At 32.8% G+C, this 18,567-nt stretch overlaps 8 protein-coding genes and 2 pseudogenes across 10 annotated transcripts, besides 6 other annotated features; 4 read left to right on the top strand and 6 right to left on the bottom strand.

Moving 5' to 3' along the window:
* Positions 1 to 4,251: part of a mobile genetic element that runs on past the window's edge.
* Positions 474 to 1,669, bottom strand: TVAGG3_0069970 (uncharacterized protein; the record flags this gene model as incomplete). Its single annotated transcript, XM_051221668.1, has 1 exon — positions 474 to 1,669. A coding segment is annotated over one exon (1,196 nt), but the record flags the coding sequence as incomplete, so codon positions are not given.
* On the bottom strand, positions 3,605 to 4,139 carry TVAGG3_0069960 (annotated as a pseudogene). The gene has a single exon. A coding segment is annotated over exon 1 (535 nt).
* Positions 4,252 to 4,279: a terminal%2Cinverted (terminal inverted repeat of Mariner transposon ID:TVAGG3_0069920).
* Positions 4,252 to 5,554: a mobile genetic element.
* On the top strand, positions 4,348 to 5,474 carry TVAGG3_0069930 (annotated as a pseudogene). Its single transcript has one exon. A coding segment is annotated over exon 1 (1,127 nt).
* Positions 5,527 to 5,554: a terminal%2Cinverted (terminal inverted repeat of Mariner transposon ID:TVAGG3_0069920).
* Positions 5,555 to 7,794: 2,240 nt separating this feature from the next.
* TVAGG3_0069910 (uncharacterized protein) lies at positions 7,795 to 8,347 on the bottom strand (the record flags this gene model as incomplete). Its single annotated transcript, XM_051221667.1, has 1 exon — positions 7,795 to 8,347. A coding segment is annotated over one exon (553 nt), but the record flags the coding sequence as incomplete, so codon positions are not given.
* A 69-nt stretch (positions 8,348 to 8,416) lies between these two features.
* On the top strand, positions 8,417 to 8,632 carry TVAGG3_0069900 (uncharacterized protein; the record flags this gene model as incomplete). Its single annotated transcript, XM_001289165.1, has 1 exon — positions 8,417 to 8,632. One exon carries the CDS (start codon positions 8,417 to 8,419, stop codon positions 8,630 to 8,632), a length of 216 nt encoding a protein of 71 aa, XP_001289166.1.
* A 42-nt stretch (positions 8,633 to 8,674) lies between these two features.
* Positions 8,675 to 18,567: part of a mobile genetic element that runs on past the window's edge.
* On the bottom strand, positions 8,859 to 9,185 carry TVAGG3_0069890 (uncharacterized protein; the record flags this gene model as incomplete). The annotated part of the gene is made up of 1 exon (XM_051221666.1): positions 8,859 to 9,185. The coding sequence occupies one exon, from the start codon at positions 9,183 to 9,185 to the stop codon at positions 8,859 to 8,861; it is 327 nt and encodes a 108-aa protein (XP_051106652.1).
* Positions 9,186 to 9,337: a terminal%2Cinverted (terminal inverted repeat of Maverick-1A transposon ID:TVAGG3_0069750).
* TVAGG3_0069880 (protein of unknown function, DUF4107 family) lies at positions 9,338 to 9,556 on the bottom strand (the record flags this gene model as incomplete). The annotated part of the gene is made up of 1 exon (XM_051221665.1): positions 9,338 to 9,556. One exon carries the CDS (start codon positions 9,554 to 9,556, stop codon positions 9,338 to 9,340), a length of 219 nt encoding a protein of 72 aa, XP_051106651.1.
* On the bottom strand, positions 13,110 to 13,886 carry TVAGG3_0069870 (uncharacterized protein; the record flags this gene model as incomplete). The annotated part of the gene is made up of 1 exon (XM_051221664.1): positions 13,110 to 13,886. The coding sequence occupies one exon, from the start codon at positions 13,884 to 13,886 to the stop codon at positions 13,110 to 13,112; it is 777 nt and encodes a 258-aa protein (XP_051106650.1).
* On the top strand, positions 15,952 to 17,347 carry TVAGG3_0069860 (keratin-associated protein family; the record flags this gene model as incomplete). The annotated part of the gene is made up of 1 exon (XM_051221663.1): positions 15,952 to 17,347. A coding segment is annotated over one exon (1,396 nt), but the record flags the coding sequence as incomplete, so codon positions are not given.
* TVAGG3_0069850 (integrase core domain containing protein family) lies at positions 17,714 to 18,514 on the top strand (the record flags this gene model as incomplete). Its single annotated transcript, XM_051221662.1, has 1 exon — positions 17,714 to 18,514. One exon carries the CDS (start codon positions 17,714 to 17,716, stop codon positions 18,512 to 18,514), a length of 801 nt encoding a protein of 266 aa, XP_051106648.1.

Raw genomic sequence — 18,567 nt, 5'->3', positions numbered from 1 at the left:
TATTTTTGAAAATTGCTTTTCTAACATCTTGAAATTTTGTGATTTCAGACCAATTTCTTCCATCACTACTGATATTTACTAAATTACCACATCCAAAAGCAATGAAATACCCATCAATATAAAATAAATTTGTAAATCTATAATTTCGAGTAAGTTTTGGAGTGAATGAATAAACCAATTCCCAACTTGGTGTTTTCTCTGGATCCTCTGAAAAATCCTGTGATAAATAAATATGTCTGTTATAACTTACAGGATATGAATAGACCATACCACCTGAAACAAGAACACAAACATTTGAAGCATAACATAAAGCTTCAATGTCTCCATCAGCTTGAAAAATTTGTTCAAAACGACCAAATGGTATTGAATATGATCTATAAATTTTATCATTTTGTAGGATAAAATACATGCTGTTAATGTAATACCATTTACTTGTATAATCAATTTCCAAATCTGATGACATCATACTAAACATATAATAATTTATCCCATCCTCACTAATGAAAATTTGATTGACTTCATAAATTAGTACCCATTTATTATTAACGCATCTAATAGGATTATTTGGATATTTAAATTTAGCATCTTGATTTAAATTACATTTGAACCATTGGATACAATCGAATGAATAACAAGGGCAAAAATCATCTCCAACCGTTATCATTCCCATAAATTTACCGTTATTATATTCAACATATAAAATTCTTGGATTAATGATTGGCTTTCGTGTATCAGGATTCCAAACAGATGGAGTAAATGATTCATAGTTTTTAAAATCATTTGTTTTAAAATAATAAAGCACTCCAGCTGTATAAAATAAATAAGTGGTCACTCCATCGAAACATATCCATTCAAAAGAATCTATATCAAAGGTTTTATCCGATGATTTCATAAAATTTAAAAATGGTGGAGTAAAATAGACCTCTGATTGTTTTATTTCTTCATTAACAAATGATATATCAGCTTTCTTTGCTAACTCAGTATTAATGAATGAAATAACTTTTTCCTTATCTGCTTTCTTCTCTAACTCATTGTTAACATATGTTTTATCTGCTTTCTTCTCTAATTCATCGTTAACATAAGTTTTATCTGCTTTAAGGTCTAAACATCCTGAAACCCATTCTGTATCAGCTTTAACTTTAAAAGTCTCCAATGTCCATTCATGATACCATTCAACCTTTTCTTTAATTTCATTATCTTTTTCATCAACATAAACCAAATTTGCCTTCTTATTTAATTCAGTATTAACGTATTCCTTATCTGCTTTCTTCATTAACTCACTATCCACATATTCCTTATCCACCCTCTTCATTATGTCATTTAGGAAACCTTCTATGAATTTCTCATTTAAATTAAATCTTCCAATCTTCAAAACTTTAGGAAATGCATTTAATGCGTAATATCTCTGTTCTTCTGGTGGAATTGATGTTATATCATCCGTTATTCCTTTAATTTTTGAATTCATAAATAAAATTTCTTTTATATTTGATATCACTGCACCACCTTTGCAAACGAATTCGAAATGGTCATTTTTCAATACTATCTCCAAATCTCCATATTTCAACCTTTGCGTTTGTTCTGCCGTCTTTGAATTATATGCATATATGGCGTATGTAATGGTCTGAAGGACCTGGGCGCTTTGCACCTTAAGTTGCTGTTGTTTAATCATTTATTACGATTTAAAAATAAATATTTAATCCGTTATCTCATCAGCTATTTTCTCTATTTGAAATTGCCATAATATTTCATTCATAAATTCTAAATCACAATCAAATAGGTCAGTTATTCTAAATTTAATATTTGATAAATCTTTTGAATGAAGAATAAATGAATTCCCGGATAATTGAAACGGATATGATAAAGAAAATGTGTTTAAGTTGATGGATAAAATGTTTTGTATTGATGGTAAGAGTTAGGGTCTAATGTTTGATGTGAAAATCTCATTGGGGTATTAACTTTATCACATTTGATTAAAATGAAATTGGAACCAGTGTCAGAATACAAAACATCCCCAACATCTTTTTCAAAATTTAATATCCCCAACAATGAACGAAGATAGGAGTACAAAATTTAATTTTCAGCGGAAATTTAATAAGGTTATTTATTTCATCAAGTTCAAAAAGTTTATCAGGTTTTGATTTAAAATTTTCTTCATACCATACGATAAATGATTCATTTAAATAACTTAAATCATGTTAATATCCCATTTCGCTATCACATTATTTATATACATATCATACGTTTTTTTCAAGGTCTACGACCTCGCCGCTATGCGGCTCATGGTCATCTTTAATAAATGATATATAATCTGAAGGGTCTAAAAGAATGGGATTAAATTTACCACTCACAGAAACGAGAGTAACATATAAATTCCGCTAACTGTTAAATTTAATTCACAGTTTATTCGAAATAATATTGATATTGACATTTTTATTACGATTAAAAATATGGTAAAGCGTTATTTTCCAGTGATAAATAAAACTATAATAAGATTATACTTCAAGAATTCATAAATTCAACGAATAAGAAATTCATTCATGTTATAAATTTAGTGTTTTCAGAAAATATGAGTCAGTGTCATATTCATCAACAGGTTATATTTCACTTCATTCAAATTTGTTCAATCAAACCCATATAATGACCATTTCATAAGATTTTCAGATGTATTAAAATGTAATTGATAGATTAAAATATGAACAGATTGACAATATCGAATTTTTGGAATTTTTGGTTTAAAATATCCCGATGGAAAAAAGATTGAAGTTAAAGATAAAGCTGATACTATAAAAAACAATTACAATGACGATCCGGATAGTTGGGGAACAAAAAGAAATAAACAAACGATAGAAACTGGTGAAAGGTCAATTATTGATTGATTATGATTCAAAGGATTATTATTCGATAATATTAATGCTTGAATATTAAATAGCCTTAAAAAATTTTTCAAGTGATATTTTATATTCATCAACTATTTTATTATAAATATCATTATATGTTAAATGAAGTTCAGCTGTTGTTCCGTTCTTTGATATCTTAATTGTGCTAATATCCTTTATAGATTTATTTTTGCAACTGTTCCGCAGCATGAAACCTCATCATCTATGAAAAATTGAATCTTCACGTCTGAATCTTGAACATCACAAAGAATGGCGATAATGTGAATTAATGATTCATAAGGTAAAATAATTAAACGGATTGGTCAATTAAATTTATTATTGAATCATAATTATTAATTATTATATCACGGTAAATTTTCATTAATTCAGAATTAATGTCTATTTTATATGGGTTATCAAGTGGTGCTGGGTATGTTGGATAAGTGGGAATTTCAACAGGTTCTTTACCGGGTTCAGATAAAATGACTGGTCTCCATCTTCTTTATTTTGCTCCTCCTCCTTTTTCGGTAAGTCACGAGTTAATAAATTTGGTTGAGTTGCTGACCTTGTTAATTCAGGGCTAACATTAACTTTAACATTTTGAATAATTCGTGATTTATCATCATTTACGTTATAACAACCGTAATCTCTGCTTTTGCGTTAGTGTTCTTTTGACTAGTGAAACGTCTTCTCATTTATAATCGAATAAAAAAATATATTTTAAACTTTTATTTTGCTGGAAGTTTTGAATCTATTATTCCCTGTATTTGTTCATGAAGTTGATTTTTAGCTGGTTCATTGTAATTAAAAGACCTAATATATTCATTAATTGCATTCTTATAATCATCTGATTTCTCAAATTTTCTTTTATCTGATTCCTTAAACTAAATCATAAGTTAAACCTCGTTGCTGATATAATGGTTTCTTAATTAAATCTTTGAATGCTTGAGATAAAGCACCTGATGCAATTCTTGCTACTATAATTGGTTGGAATTGATGTTTAAGTTCATCTTTAACATTTGCGAAAACTGGATCGAATAAAGCAACTTTAAAGAATTTCTTAGCTGAAATTTCAGGTCTAATATTTGCATATTGACCATCAAACTGGTTAGAATATCGTGGTAATCCATCCGGTCCCTCTTCAATAGCATTTAATTCTTCATTGAAATAAGAATATGGATTATAACGGTATGAATTAATTGGACCATATTCACCTTCTCCAATGTATTGTTTAACAGCTTTTCCATTTTCATCAAATTGCATAGGATAACGTTCATTATATGCTTTACGTTTAGGATAATCAGTTATAGTTAATTTATAACCATTTATGACTTTAATATTACCTTGACCATCAGTAACGAAAACTTCATTTATATAGGGTGTCCAAAGGTGCGTTTAGCACAGCGCTCTATATGAGACTATTAAAGGAGATATATGCTGATTATAAATATATAATAAAAAATATGAATATATGTATATGATGAGTAAGTTGTATTTTGGCGCCATGCCGGGATATAAAATGAATTTTGAGACAAGAGGCGGTTTCGCGGGAAATTTTGGCGGGATTTTTTTCATTTTTTTAATGAATCATAAAGAAAACATCCTCGCTCTTGCAAAAAAATGCAAAGACTGTAAAAAAATCTACGAGACATTGGTAAAATGCTTCGGTATGGATGCTCCTAGCAATTCCACTGTAACGTATCATGTTAGGATGTATCACTTCATGAACAAAAAGGCGCCCATCATAAAAATTGACAAAAAATCGCCGGATCAAAGAAAAATCAAAGCAATTCTTCAAGCGCTAGATGAAGACCCAAGAGCATCACTCAGAAGGATAGAGGAGATGACAAAGATACCACGTACAACAGTCAGTTATTATCTGCACAATTATTTGAACTACAAACTAGCGTATACACGTTGGGTTCCGCACAACCTTAATTCAGTTCAAAAAAAAATCTAGAGTCCAATCTTCGAAAGAGCTCCTCTCTATATTGGGTGCGTATCAATCCAAGAAGTTTCGCTTTTTAGTAACAGGGGACGAGTCTTGGTTTCAATATGCAACAGAAGCCAAAATCATGTGGATCCCGAAGGATGAAAATCCGCAAACATTCCGGAAGAAAAAAATTGACACACCAATGATGATGTTGTCAGTTTTTTTGGGGCGTGAATGGTATCATCGCAATTGATATTCTTCAAAACCTAATACGATGAATGCTCAGTATCTAATTGACAATGTTCTTACTCAAATTATCAATTCTGATGAGTTTGAGAAATCCAAACAACAAAAACAAAAGTTGCAATTCATTTTGATAATTCAAGAGTTCACAAAAGTCATAAGGTAATGAATTACTTGGTGGAAAACAATGTCAAAGTTGTTCCAAACCCAATTTATTCACCTGATATTGCACCCTCTGACTTTATTTATTCGGCACGCTAAAAAAGAGAGCTGAAGGACGCGAATTCGCGAGTCCAGATGATCTTGAAAATTTTGTAAGAGAGCAATTTGAGCAATTTTCTCATGATGATTTAAAGCGTGTCTTTCAAGCCTGGATCGATCGCTGCGAACGCGTGATTGAATCCAATGGTGATTATATTTAAATAAACTTTATATATATGTAACTTGTTTATTTCTATTCGCAGTATTCAGGTTTGTGCTAAACACACCTTTGGACACCCTATACCATCAGGTTTTCCATTTGGACCCGTAATGTCTGCTTCGTGTGCTTCCCAATTTGGACCTTGACGTTTGGCATATGCTTGAGCTTCTGGTAATGTTAAAACGTTTCTCATTTGTTTAACATCTTTTTGAAGACCAGCAACAATATGAACTAATTCTTTCATTCCATCAGGAACTTTCATAGTTCTATTATATGCACCCTTTTTGTTTGTTCCTTGTTTTAATGGAACCTGTAGAAGATTTGCTATTTCTGTCATGTTTAATTATAAATAAAAATAAAAAATTAATTATAAAAAGTTAATCAAATTTAACACTTCCTTTATTTAAATCAACTATTATTTTTCCATGTTCACCTAATTGCTGATATTGTGTGTAAAGTTCATTAATGCTCATTGGTAAATTCACTTGATAAAGCATAACGTTCAACTGTTGACGACTAAACCCACTGAAAATGAAAAGTGTTGATAGATTTGATTTAATGTTTGGGGCTTAATGCTTTTGAAGTATTGAACAGCCATGAAGAATGAACACTGAATGTGTCGACATTGAGTTAATAATTGATTAAAATATGATTTCTCATTTGTTATTAGTTTTGATTTCACTGCATCATCTAGAAAAATGAGTGAATGCAAAAATTCTCTATCAAAATTTGAAATAGAAAGTGTTTCAAATAATTCATCCCGTTGTTTATCAATAATTTTATCCTCTAATCCTTGCTTCTTGATTGTATTAATATATTCTTTATACATTAAAAAGTTTTTTAAATAATCTTCTGCTTCTTCTTGTGATAAATAAAAATTGGAATTTTGATTAAATGCTTTAAAGATTCAAAATGTATCATCTGAAGGTGAACCTGAACGGTTGATATAAATTAACACATGTGAATAGGGGGAAGTGTTAGCAATAATGATAATTTGTTTTTAATATCGTTAATGTTTTACCTTTATTCTGTTTACGCAATTGCTGCAGTGATTGAATTTAAGTAACATTCAGAATATGGAATTTTCATTAATTTTTCCTTAGATAGAGCATTTCTATTATCACTCAATGCTTCATTAATCATATCATCTATGTATGTATTATATACTCCTGCTAATTCTTCATAAGGAGTGTATGAATTTAAATCCATTTAATCAAAAATAAATTTATAATTTTAAACATTTCTATTCATCAATATTTCATCATATGAACTTCTATACTGTGGTGGTGTACCTGTTGGATGATATTTCAAACCTTCATCCGGTGTCCATGTCCAATACGTAGTCCTAGTAAACCAAACCTGAGGAGGATTTGTCACCTTTGAACAGTAAGTGTCATTTTCACCCTGAATGATTGGATAAGCTTTCACTTGTACTGTAACTTGTGAGTTGAAAGTTTCTAATCCATCAAAGAATATACCCGCTCCATCACGTTGAACTGGAATAGTGCATAAGAATGAAGTTTGGTCTTTCCATGTTCTAGCTAATGGCGTGCCATCATCTGCATTCAGTGGTCTAGTTAATGAGTCCTCGTATTCTTCTGTGCATTCATTCACTCCATCTAAATCAGAAGCTTGAAGCATATGTGTAAAGAATATGTCACCCACTGTGGTCATCGCTTGATCGGGGAAGTTTCTGGAATCTATAGTGACCTGAAGACCTCGAAGCATTGGATTTTCTAAAACTGTTCTTTGCATTGCATTCTTCGGAAATGCTAACACAACATCTGTAACATTATGAAGAGCGTATGAGAAATCTGAGTTGATACCTTCAGGAGTGATGCAACCTCCATTTAGTGAACGAACGTCAATATGTTGAGCTGGAATCATGAATGGATCTTCCTTACTGAATAAACGTGGTATTGCTTTAACTGATTCTTCAATTAAACCGTATCCTGGTGTAATGCATTTATCCTCTAAAACTTCCATCTTTGTGCATGAAATAATAACGTCATCAACTGTTGCGTCAGCAGATGTAGCGGCTAAGCTTGTAATTAATTTGGCAGGAAGTCCGATTTGTTGGAATTTGCGATCATATTTATAAACATGATTCATAATCTTTTCATAATTTTCATCAGTTATCTTTTCATAAACGTAATTTTGTAAATCAGCAACTCTTAACGGGTCAACCTGACAAAATACTAAAGTATCCCTGAAAACATAATATTTAAGAATGATATCACCAAATGATTTAGGATAATCATCGAACGCCTGAAATGCTAACAAATCATTTACCGGAATAATCATATCAAAAGTGACATCAACTTCTTCATTTGCGTTCTTGAAAACTTCTGAAGGGTCAATATATTTACCACATACTGAGTTATCATATTTTTGAACATTATTATATAACGAATGAACAAACTTTTTAACTTTCCTTTCTGATTTTGGTTTATATGTTGCAAATGCGAAAGATTCACGGGCGCAATCCATCTGAAGATAACCGGCATCACCTCTTTCGGTTTCTACTTCTAATTGTTTAAAGCTTTGATTTGATGATTTGTAACCAACGAATAAACGCATGCATTTAAAAGCGGCATCACATGTGAAAGCTTTATTTGAAACTAGAGTTGCTTTAACTTTGCGTTTAATATATGTGTCACCTAATTGGTTCACATCATGAGCCGGATTTGTAATTCTTAAATGAGTTTGTTTATCATCAAAATATGGAGCATCAGAGTCATAGCATGAACTTTCAAGTTCTCTATAATATCTTCTACCATCATTCTTTGCGAATATTTCATTTATCTTTTCGAATGAATGAAACACATTTCCATTAATCGGTTTAGTGTTTGGCACCAAATAGTTAGTCGTCATTTATTAATAAATAAAAAATCAAAATTAAAAGATGAAAATGAATTTTTAATTTTAATGAAATAATCAACTATGGCTGCAGGTATATTTAAGAAACTGTGGAATAAAGTAAAAAGAGGAGCGAGTAAAGTTTGGGAAACATTGAAGAAGGGAGCAAATTGGATATTTAAGAATAAAGAAGCAATTAGTGACGTTGCTGAATCAATAACACCAAAAGCTGCCCCGATAAGAGAAGTTTTAAATAAAGGAGAAAAAGTTTATCAAAGACTACAACCGATACTAAGATAAAAATAATTTTAAGCCGCTAAGCGGTGAGATGATCCATAGGATCTCAGTTAGTATCCCTAAGTCGTGTACTGAGGCACTGCGTTCCTTAGTACGCAATACTTGTGAATTTGACACTTTACAAAACCGTTAACGTATATTTTACAACACAAACACAAACACCAACTTAACCTTAAATATTTATAAAGCCGCCAACCACTTCACCTTACTACTGTAAAAATAAACGTTCTCACTTACAAAAGTATTGCAACTCTTCCCATTGCTGTGCTTCACACAATAGTTCATATTCTTCAGTATCGCTGCTGTCGCTCCAATCGTCAGAGTCAAAGTCACTGTCAAAATAAATGTTAGTAAGTTTTGACAAAGCTAATGAAACACGTTTACCGTTTGTATCGTATGCTTGTATAAACTTTCCATTCTTCATTCCTTCATAAACGCTCAAACTAACTTTACCCTTTCTCCCTCGTATCTGATAGAATGTATTTTCACGAGGAACGAAGAACAAATTCTTGAACTCATGACCGTTGTAGTTTGTTATCTCAATAGTTTTCGTCATTTACATCCAAATAAAATAAAAATAAAATAAAAATAAACTTAAAAATTAATGATATCACCACCCTCACACGTATGAAAACATAGCCAAAAATAAATTTAGGTGAAGTGGTGAAATCTCACCTCTTTTTTCACCTCTTTTTTCACCCGTTGAATTCATTGCTTTATAACTCTCTTCCTTGGTTTCTTTTTAGTTGCTTTCTTCACGTCTGTCTCCAACTTGACTGTCTTTCTTCTTCGTCCGTAATGATACCAGTTACTTCCACCAGTCAATGGGTCAAATGGTCTTTCGTAAGGGTTTCCATACATTCCATAGGGACCATACGGAAGAACTACTGGTGGAGGAAGAGTTCCATCGACTCTATTTAAATGCATTGTTTCACCTTTCATCTGGTCATTAAAGTCTTTTGCGTGTTTTGCAAACTCATCGTCCTTTCCTAAAGCATTTTCTGACTCAGTCGCAACCAAATTGGATGCTTTATTTATGAGCCCTATTTTATTTAATCTTAACTTCTTTGCAACCCAGCCTCCAATCTTTCCTTTATTTGCATCTAATGTCTTCGAAACTCTTCCTCCACTCATTTTATTTACTGCGTCATAAGCCCAAGTGCTTTTGCTCCAAATGCTAATGCTTTTGTTCCCATTGCGCCTAAAGCTGCCCAAGCTACCATTTACACCATATTAAAATCATCTCTCTTCAATATTATCTCATAAAAGTTCTCGTTACTGGAGAAAGTCAATGAAACATAAACATTCTCATGGACTTCGTCCTCGCCGCGTTGCGGCTTCATAAACTTCTTTCTTATATCATCTATACGCTTCAAAATGTCTGAACAATTGCTAACATCTTCTACAACAGTTATTTCATCATGAATGACCTTCAAGAACAAGCTCATTTAATATGCATTAAAATCATCTCAATAATGAGTCCATCCTTTCCATCTTTAGGTAGCACAACATCTTTCATTGAAGAAGGTTCGACAAGTCTTATGTTAAACTTACTGACAAAGTTTGTTATACTATAATGCTTCGGTGGCGAATACATGTAGTTTGAAAGACATAATATAGATTCTTCAGCAAATTCACTTATACTGGATTTTATAACAATGTTCTCACGAGACCAAACCACCAATTGACAATCTTGTAAGCAATCCTGCTGAACCTTCAACTGTAAACGTCGATGGTAACATTCCACGAAGGTCATCTATTGACATCTTTGAGTCACTGAATTTAAATATTTTCTTAAAGCAATCGTCATTATCTAACCATGCAATAGCTTTGAAGTTTTCATTCGAATATACATCTGCTTCATTAAATGTAAAACCTGACTTCTTTGCAGAGACGACTTTAAAATCTATTGAGTTTGTTTCAAAATTATATGCTATGGTAACTTCTGAAGGTAATGGATGTCCTTCCGCAGTCAGTTGTTCTCTCACTACCGTTTGAAGCTTTGTGTTAAAAACTTTCATGTCATCTCCTGTGTCTAGGTTCACATACACAGCAACAGGAAAACTATCTTGCTTCTTTGTTTCATCATTATACTCAAAACATTAAAGTTCTTCAATAATATTGTCTTCCTGCTGGAATACTTCGAACCTGTCTGATTTCAATAGCTTTCTCACCTCCTACATACTCTACCCAGTGTCTTGGATATTCATAAGTATACTGACTTTCTTGAATTTTGGTAGGTTTCATCATAACGTGTTCATAGTATATCTTTATACTCTTGTCAGTTAGACTCGGTGCTATGTTCTGAATATTTCTGACTTGCATTTTTAATGGAGATAAAATGAAGCATTTAATACATGACGTAGATGAAGACATGAATGAAACTACAGACAAACTTAACTCTTCTCTCATTCTTCCTTTCAGTAAGGACTATGAGTTCTGTTCAAATGGTGTTTATTTCTATTGTGGAAAGATGGGTTCAGGTAAGACATTTAACCTCATTCGTCATATACTCATAACAGAGCGTTTAGGAAACGACTCTATATGACCAAATCATTATATCAGCAACTTCAGACTCTATGGACTCAACAGCGAAAACATTTATGTCAAAAGTTCAAGCCTCTGTCGTTAAAGTTCCAGATAGCGAACTCATTGAATTTCTTCAACGTTACATTCGACGTAAGAGAAAATATTATGCTATTGTAAGTTCATACAGTCAGGAATGCAAAAGACTTCTGAGGAGATGGAAAGAATTATTGACAAACACACACTTACGTCAATACTCAGGAGTTTACGATATGAACGACTGACAAACTACATTCTATCAAAACTTTCAAAATACCCCTTCAAAAAGTATCCTTCAAACACTCTGCTCGTTTGTGACGAACTTCGCCGGAAAAGGTTTAGTGTCAAAAGCAGACTACCATTAGCTAACATCATAACTAAAGTCAGACATTACCACTTAACTGTAGCAATACTTATGCAAACATGGCGTTTCCTTGCTTTAAACATAAAACGTCTCATAACTGACTTCGTTATCTTTCAAGGTTTCTTCACGCTATGATATTGAACTCATTTGGAAACAGTCAGTATAACATTACCTTTTGAAGAAATTTGGGAAGCATATTAAGTCTCTCATCTCTCCTCGTTCATACCTTGAGATTCATATGACTAATACCATTAAAGTCAAAATATTCCATGGGAACGACCAACATTGTTTTAAAGTTTAACCTTCAATTGACTGATGGTAAACAAATTCCATGCATCTCTGTCGCCATTTCTGTTAATATTTTGCTGTCATTCATATCATCCACTTCCCCATCCGTTAGCTTTTGAGGATATGTGTTAGAATAGCTGTTCTTAAATGAAGGCTTCTCTCCCTTGAGAGCATAAACTCTATAACTTTTGCATACTTTATGTTTGAACCTCCTGAGCCATCATTGACATAAATTTTTATAGGCTTCCACCCTTTGTTCATGTTCCTGCTTCTTCCCTTAGCTCTTTTGTTCAGTAGTTCTACATCTTTATAACACAGCTCCTGTCTCAGTGAATTCAACAATATTTCATTCGTTAGCTTTACATTCAAACCCTTGTCGAGTATATTGTTCATTTCATACATATAAAAGGTTTTTATTCTATATGAAATGAGAAGCAAATCCATCTAGCTGTGCCGATTAAATGTTCCAATTGAACCAACATCAAATGTTGACTCACGAACGACAAACAATATTGTCATAAAGAACTATAGTTCAGAGTGTTTGAAAGAACCAGAACCAGAGCTGAAAATCCGTGAATTTAAACTCAGCTTCAAACGCTAACGCTACATCAGATGTTAAGTTAGAGTATCACCACTGGACAAATTCTTTCAAGAGAAGCCAACGACAATCCTACACAAATGTTCAAAAAATCCTTCAGATAACGTAGACCATTACCTTCTTCAGTTATACCAAACAATTTTACTCAAAGACGATAAGAAGCTTTGACAAATCTTATAAGTAAGAACCAAATAATTCTAACAAAGGAGGACCTTGAAAATGTTATATCACGAATAACAGGGAAACAATGTGTCATTGACTATCTCGACCCTGAAATCGAATGCTGTGGTCAAACGCCACCATTCATGAAAATAGGTAACATCCGCATCATTGAAACACCAGGAACTACAGGAGTTGAGTTTAAGTATAAATATTCGAACGAGTATACAAAACTTTCAACAGAATATAAGCTTTGTTTGAAATATGTTTTAGTAAATTAAAGCAATTTGTAATATCTATCAAAACTTCTTCAACAGTATCGAACTCATCTTCATAATGCAAACCTAATCTTATTGACTTGGTGCAGTTTTCACTAACACAATATAGCGCTTTGCGCTCGGCGCCTTTGACGCCTTTTTCTGTTCTCTTGACTGACATAACTAACTCATTTGTTTCATCAAACAGCAATAACCAAAGTTCATGACCTAATACATAACATTCATACTTTATATTTTTAGCTCTGAGTTCTCTTGTAAGCTGTTGCATTTAATATTTTCTAAAAAGTCAACTTCAACAGTCATTCGCACTGGTGCCTTCAGTTCTACAGGCTCTCCTTGAAAGTCAACTAGTCTGAATTGCATGTCTTTCAAATTATGAGGACAAATGCGAACCCATTTACCTAAATGAGTTGCTATGACAGGAACGTTTGGAATGAACATTGAATTTACTTCATAACAGAAGGATTTATATTCTACTGAACCTTTACTATTAACTCCTGAAATACCTGTGACATTAGCTATTTTTGACTCAATGTATAAACAATTGCCATAACATACGTATGGAACAGATTTCATCTCAATCGTTTTGTCAATACTTTTCAAAGGAAATGTCATATGGTATGCTCCCAGAAGCAATTGAACTCTATGACTCATTCGTGTTATCTTAAACTCCTTCGCATAACTGAACTTCAAAACTCCTGCAATAAGTTTAACATTCATTAAGTTTTCTTCGTTATCCTTGTTTATTGTAGTATTTATGAGCGCATTTAACACTCCAGCTAATGTTTCCATCTTATATTCTACATTATTGTGAAATCTTATTTCATGCTTCTTTCCATCTATTTCAAACTCCATGAAATCTGTTTCATCTGTTATGACAAAAGTTGCGATAGTATTGAAGTCAACCATTCTGAAAGCAAGCGCTTCATTCTGAAGACCTAAGTTTGTTTGTAGCTTTACTGTTCCGTATTCGTTTGGGTCTGTACTTTGCAAATAGAACAACATTTTATTCTCATTAAAATATGACTATTGCTGCATATGCGTATGAAGCTGACAGAGCTAAACGTTTATATTTTGGTCAATACTCTCTCACACTTACTGACAAATATATTGTTACAGTGATGGAAATACCGAGAAATACATAACATGGAAGGACTATGAAAAGTTTGACCTATTTTAAACTCCATGTACAATGCCATTCATTGTAAATGGTGAAGTTGTCATGAAGAACGACACAACTGTTTATAAGTCTGTATATGAAGCATTAGAATATATGTTGAATTATAATCCCGAAAGATTTGACCCAAGCACTACGTCATGTACAATGCCTTTTATATAAGGATGGTGAAATCGTAAGAGTTCCGGATTCAACGGTTTATACTGCTGTTCAAAACAGTTTACAAAACATTTTAGCGAATATCTTTAATTCAGAAACTACAGAAATAAATTACCATATATAAGATGCTAAAGAAATTAAATCAAAAACGACAACATTATTTACGTCACTTAATGATTTAATGACTTATATCATTAATATTCCTGCACCAACTACAGCATTTGATCCAAACTCGACGGTTTGCAGTGTACCTTTCATAAAGTCGCAAACGGACTCTTTGAGTCCTGAAGGTCTTTCAGACCGAAGCGACCAGGGCGAAGCCCACGACAGTTCATTAATTACTTTAAGGGATTCAACAGTTAATGAATCATTAAAGGCGTCATTAATGAAAATCATTGATTTTAACTCATTCACGAATACATATAATTCATTCATTAATGTTTCATATGCTTCTAAAGAAGGTGAGCCAAAAAACTATCGATAAAGCGGTGTATGAAATAAAAGCATCAACGACGAAATTGAATTCGTTAACTTTTGACGGTGATAGTTTCGTTAATGACATAACATCGGGGAAAACAATTTTAACGAAAGAATATTTAAAATCTCATGTTAGTGAGTTCGTTGAAATTGAAAAAGAAGGTGGAATTAAGTTCGATCCACTGAATTTCATTTTCAGCTTAGCGAATGCGGGTGTTAGTTTCGCTGAATGGACAACTATACAGAGTGAAATAAATGCAATATGGACGTTTTTGGGTCAAAAGCGGGAATGGGTGAGCTTGTAAATGCTGCAAGAACATTAGGTGAAACAGGAAATTTTGTAGATGGTTTAAAAGACTTGTTTCAAATGTTTTAACAAACACAAAGAAATTATTTAGATATACCATACATAACGGACGGATTTTCGAACAGGTAGCAACAAACCCTCCGGTTATGGCTGCGTTGATGATGGTTAGAGATATAAAACCACGTAACGACGGGAACGAAGAACATGAACAACAGAGCCCAACGGGCTCAGAGCCACATAGTGGCGAGGATACTGGTCGGGTTATTCAAGACATTAAAAACGTGTATCCTGAAGTTATTGATTTATTTAGAGGAGTTAATGATTCAATTTCAAAACATTCTATAACCCTCGATGAAGAGAATAAATTAACAGATTATATATTCGTCATTATTGCAGAATTAATGAAGAGAATAAATGAAAAAGGAATTGGTGATATCATTAATGTCAGCGATGTAATGATGAAAAGAAATTTTGACTCATTATTTACAAAACCGAAAACAGAATATAGTCTTTATGACGTAATTACCGAATTAATGAAAAAGATTAATGATAATAAGAGTTCTGGCGGAAGAGTTGAATTAGAAGTGAATGATGTTAATGAGAAATTAGCCGAAAAAGCGGACAAGAACCACGTTCATTATATAACTTCAGACGAACAGATTATAACGGACTACCATGGATATTTAACACGAAGTGATGAAGCGAAGACAAAAAATGTTAATGAAAGAAGATATAAATACATTCGTGCTAAAGGTTATGACATAAGCTGTACTGTACAGTATGATGTAGCTAAAGCACCAGAAGCATTTGGTTATACCGGTGAAATTTATGCCTCTACTTTCAATGTTAATGGTGTATTAGTTGAACCAAGATTTACTTTGAGAGTTAAGTCAAAAATAACGTTTGAAGATGCTATTAAAAGTAAAGCTGACAAAGATGAACTTGACGCAATGAACAAAGTTTTGAAATCTCATAAACACAACATCTCCGATATAAATGAACTTCAAACTTCTTTAGACAGTAAAGCCGACAAGAACCATACACATAAATCCTTCACTACTGTTAGAGCAGACGACATAATATTGAACTTTGACCTTGGTTCAAGTGCACCTTTAGAGAATCCAAGTACAAGCGTAAAAGATACACTAAACTCCTTAAATAGTAAATGTATGAATATCGAAGGTCATGTCAGAAACTTTGAAACACATGAACTACCAGCAATGTTAGATAAGAAAGCAGATAAGAACCATACACATGATTTCTTCACAACTGTTGGTATAGAAAGTATTGAAGGAACGGTTGAAGGAACTGGTGGGGATGCATTATATTGGAAACCTCCTAACTTTCCACAAGGTTTAACATCGGAGGAAAACATAACGACGATGAAATACATTAGATGTAGAAATGTTTATGTCATGGAGGATGAAAATAATGTTAAATTCACTGCTCAAGATTTATATGATAAGAAAGCCGACAAGAACCATACACATAAATCCTTCACTACTGTTAGAGCAGACGACATAATATTGAACTTTGACCTTGGTTCAAGTGCACCTTTAGAGAATCCAAGTACAAGCGTAAAAGATACACTAAACTCCTTAAATAGTAAATGTATGAATATCGAAGGTCATGTCAGAAACTTTGAAACACATGAACTACCAGCAATGTTAGACAGTAAAGCCGACAAAACTTATGTAGATGAAGAACTATCAAAGAAATTTTCGAAACCAGATACAATGACATTTACAACAGAAATTATAAATGGTGAACCAGCAACTCCATTTGAATTTGTTAGAGGTCTTCAACCAGATACTTTTGAATTTTTCTTGGATAATTCTATTGAACTAACATTACATTATAAAAGTGGAACAAATGCAACATTTCATCCGGGAGATACATTCCAAATGGTATTTAATGACATAAGTTCTTTAGAATATGTTTATAGAGTTATGAGCATATATGATTTAATATATCCTATAGGAGCTGTTTATACGTCTATGAATCCAATAAATCCAAACACTTTATTTGGTGGTAGATGGTATGAAATAGTTGACAGTTTTCCATTCTACACTAATACTCAGTCAATGAAGATGGGAGGTTCAAAGAAAATAGGTATTGAAAACCTTCCTTCACATATGCATAGGTTCAGTGGAAGAACATCTGTGGAAGGAAACCATTCACATTCAATAACAAAAAGAGGTTATACAAATCTTGCAGCGGGTTCGGATAGACAGGGAATGCATAGATATGATATCACAACTGACCCCAAAGATGTTAGCACAGGTATTTTCTGTGGAACTGCAGGAAATCATACACATGTTGTAGCTGGTATTACAGACCCAGCAGGTAATGGAAAAGATTATATGCCTCCTTATATAACAATGCACGCTTGGATACGAGTTGGTTAAAATCTTTAACTTTACATAAATGAGCTTGAAAGAAGTATTCGAACAACATCCATGGAGGTCATTTAAGAAATTCAATGAAGCTGCAAAGAGTTGGGGATTTACTAACAGAGTTGAAGTGAAAAGGTTCTTTGACAAAAATGTTGTACATCAAACAAAAATAAACCCTTACGACTACTTTTTACCAATTTACTCCAACACTCCTGACGCATACCAATTTGACACTCTCATTCAAAGCAGAAAAGGAAGACATAAACCATTCCTCATCTTCATTAATGTTAACACTCGTAAAGCATATGCATATCCAATGAGGAATAAAGGAACTCATGAAGTGTTAAGAGTTTTACAAAAGTTTGTAGCAGAACATAACCCAAGTACTTTAACATCAGACCAAGACAGTGCATACCTCAGCAATGAAATCACAGATTTTCTCATTAAGCATAACATAACTCACTACACTACTGAAGACCATAACCATAACATACTCGGCATCATAAACCGCTTCATAAGGACTCTCAGAGATTTAAATCAAGAGCGAGACTTTACCGAAGAAACAATGAAACATTTTCTCGAAGTATATAATTCCTCAACACATTCTACAACAGGACATACACCAAATTCAATGACACAACAACAAGAAGAAAAGTATATACAAAAGAAACGAAGCCAAACACAAAATATCAGAAATTCAACACAATTTACCCTCATTCCTGGTACAAAAGTTCGTGTAGTTCTTGACGACAAACCATTGACAAAGAAACGTTTAAGGTTAAGTAGAAACTATTATATCGTAGACTCTACGCAAGGTAATGGATATCTTATAAAAGCTGCTGACGACTCCATAGCGTTTTACCCTCGACATAAGTTAGTTGAAAGTAGTAATGGCAAACTTGCTGAAACCATTGACGAAGCAAAGCGAGGAGTGGTTATTGAAATACTTGGCTATAACACAAACGATGACACTTATAAAGTAAGATATGAAGGAGGCGTTGAAGATGTTATACCATCTAAGAACTTGAGAGAATTTAAACCAACTCATCTGGGACCATTAGAGCGGGAGTACTGGAAAGATAAAAACATGCCAGAAAGAATAAGAAAATTCTTCTAAACTTTTTCGTTGGATGTAAATCAGACATGAATGAGAACAGTCATGAAATTATT

This window comes from Trichomonas vaginalis, chromosome IV (assembly GCF_026262505.1).
Source record: "Trichomonas vaginalis G3 chromosome IV, whole genome shotgun sequence".
NCBI classification, from domain to species: Eukaryota; Parabasalia; order Trichomonadida; family Trichomonadidae; genus Trichomonas; species Trichomonas vaginalis.
The sequence above is the reverse complement of the archived record's forward strand: the minus strand, read 5'-3'. Positions and strand labels throughout refer to the sequence as shown.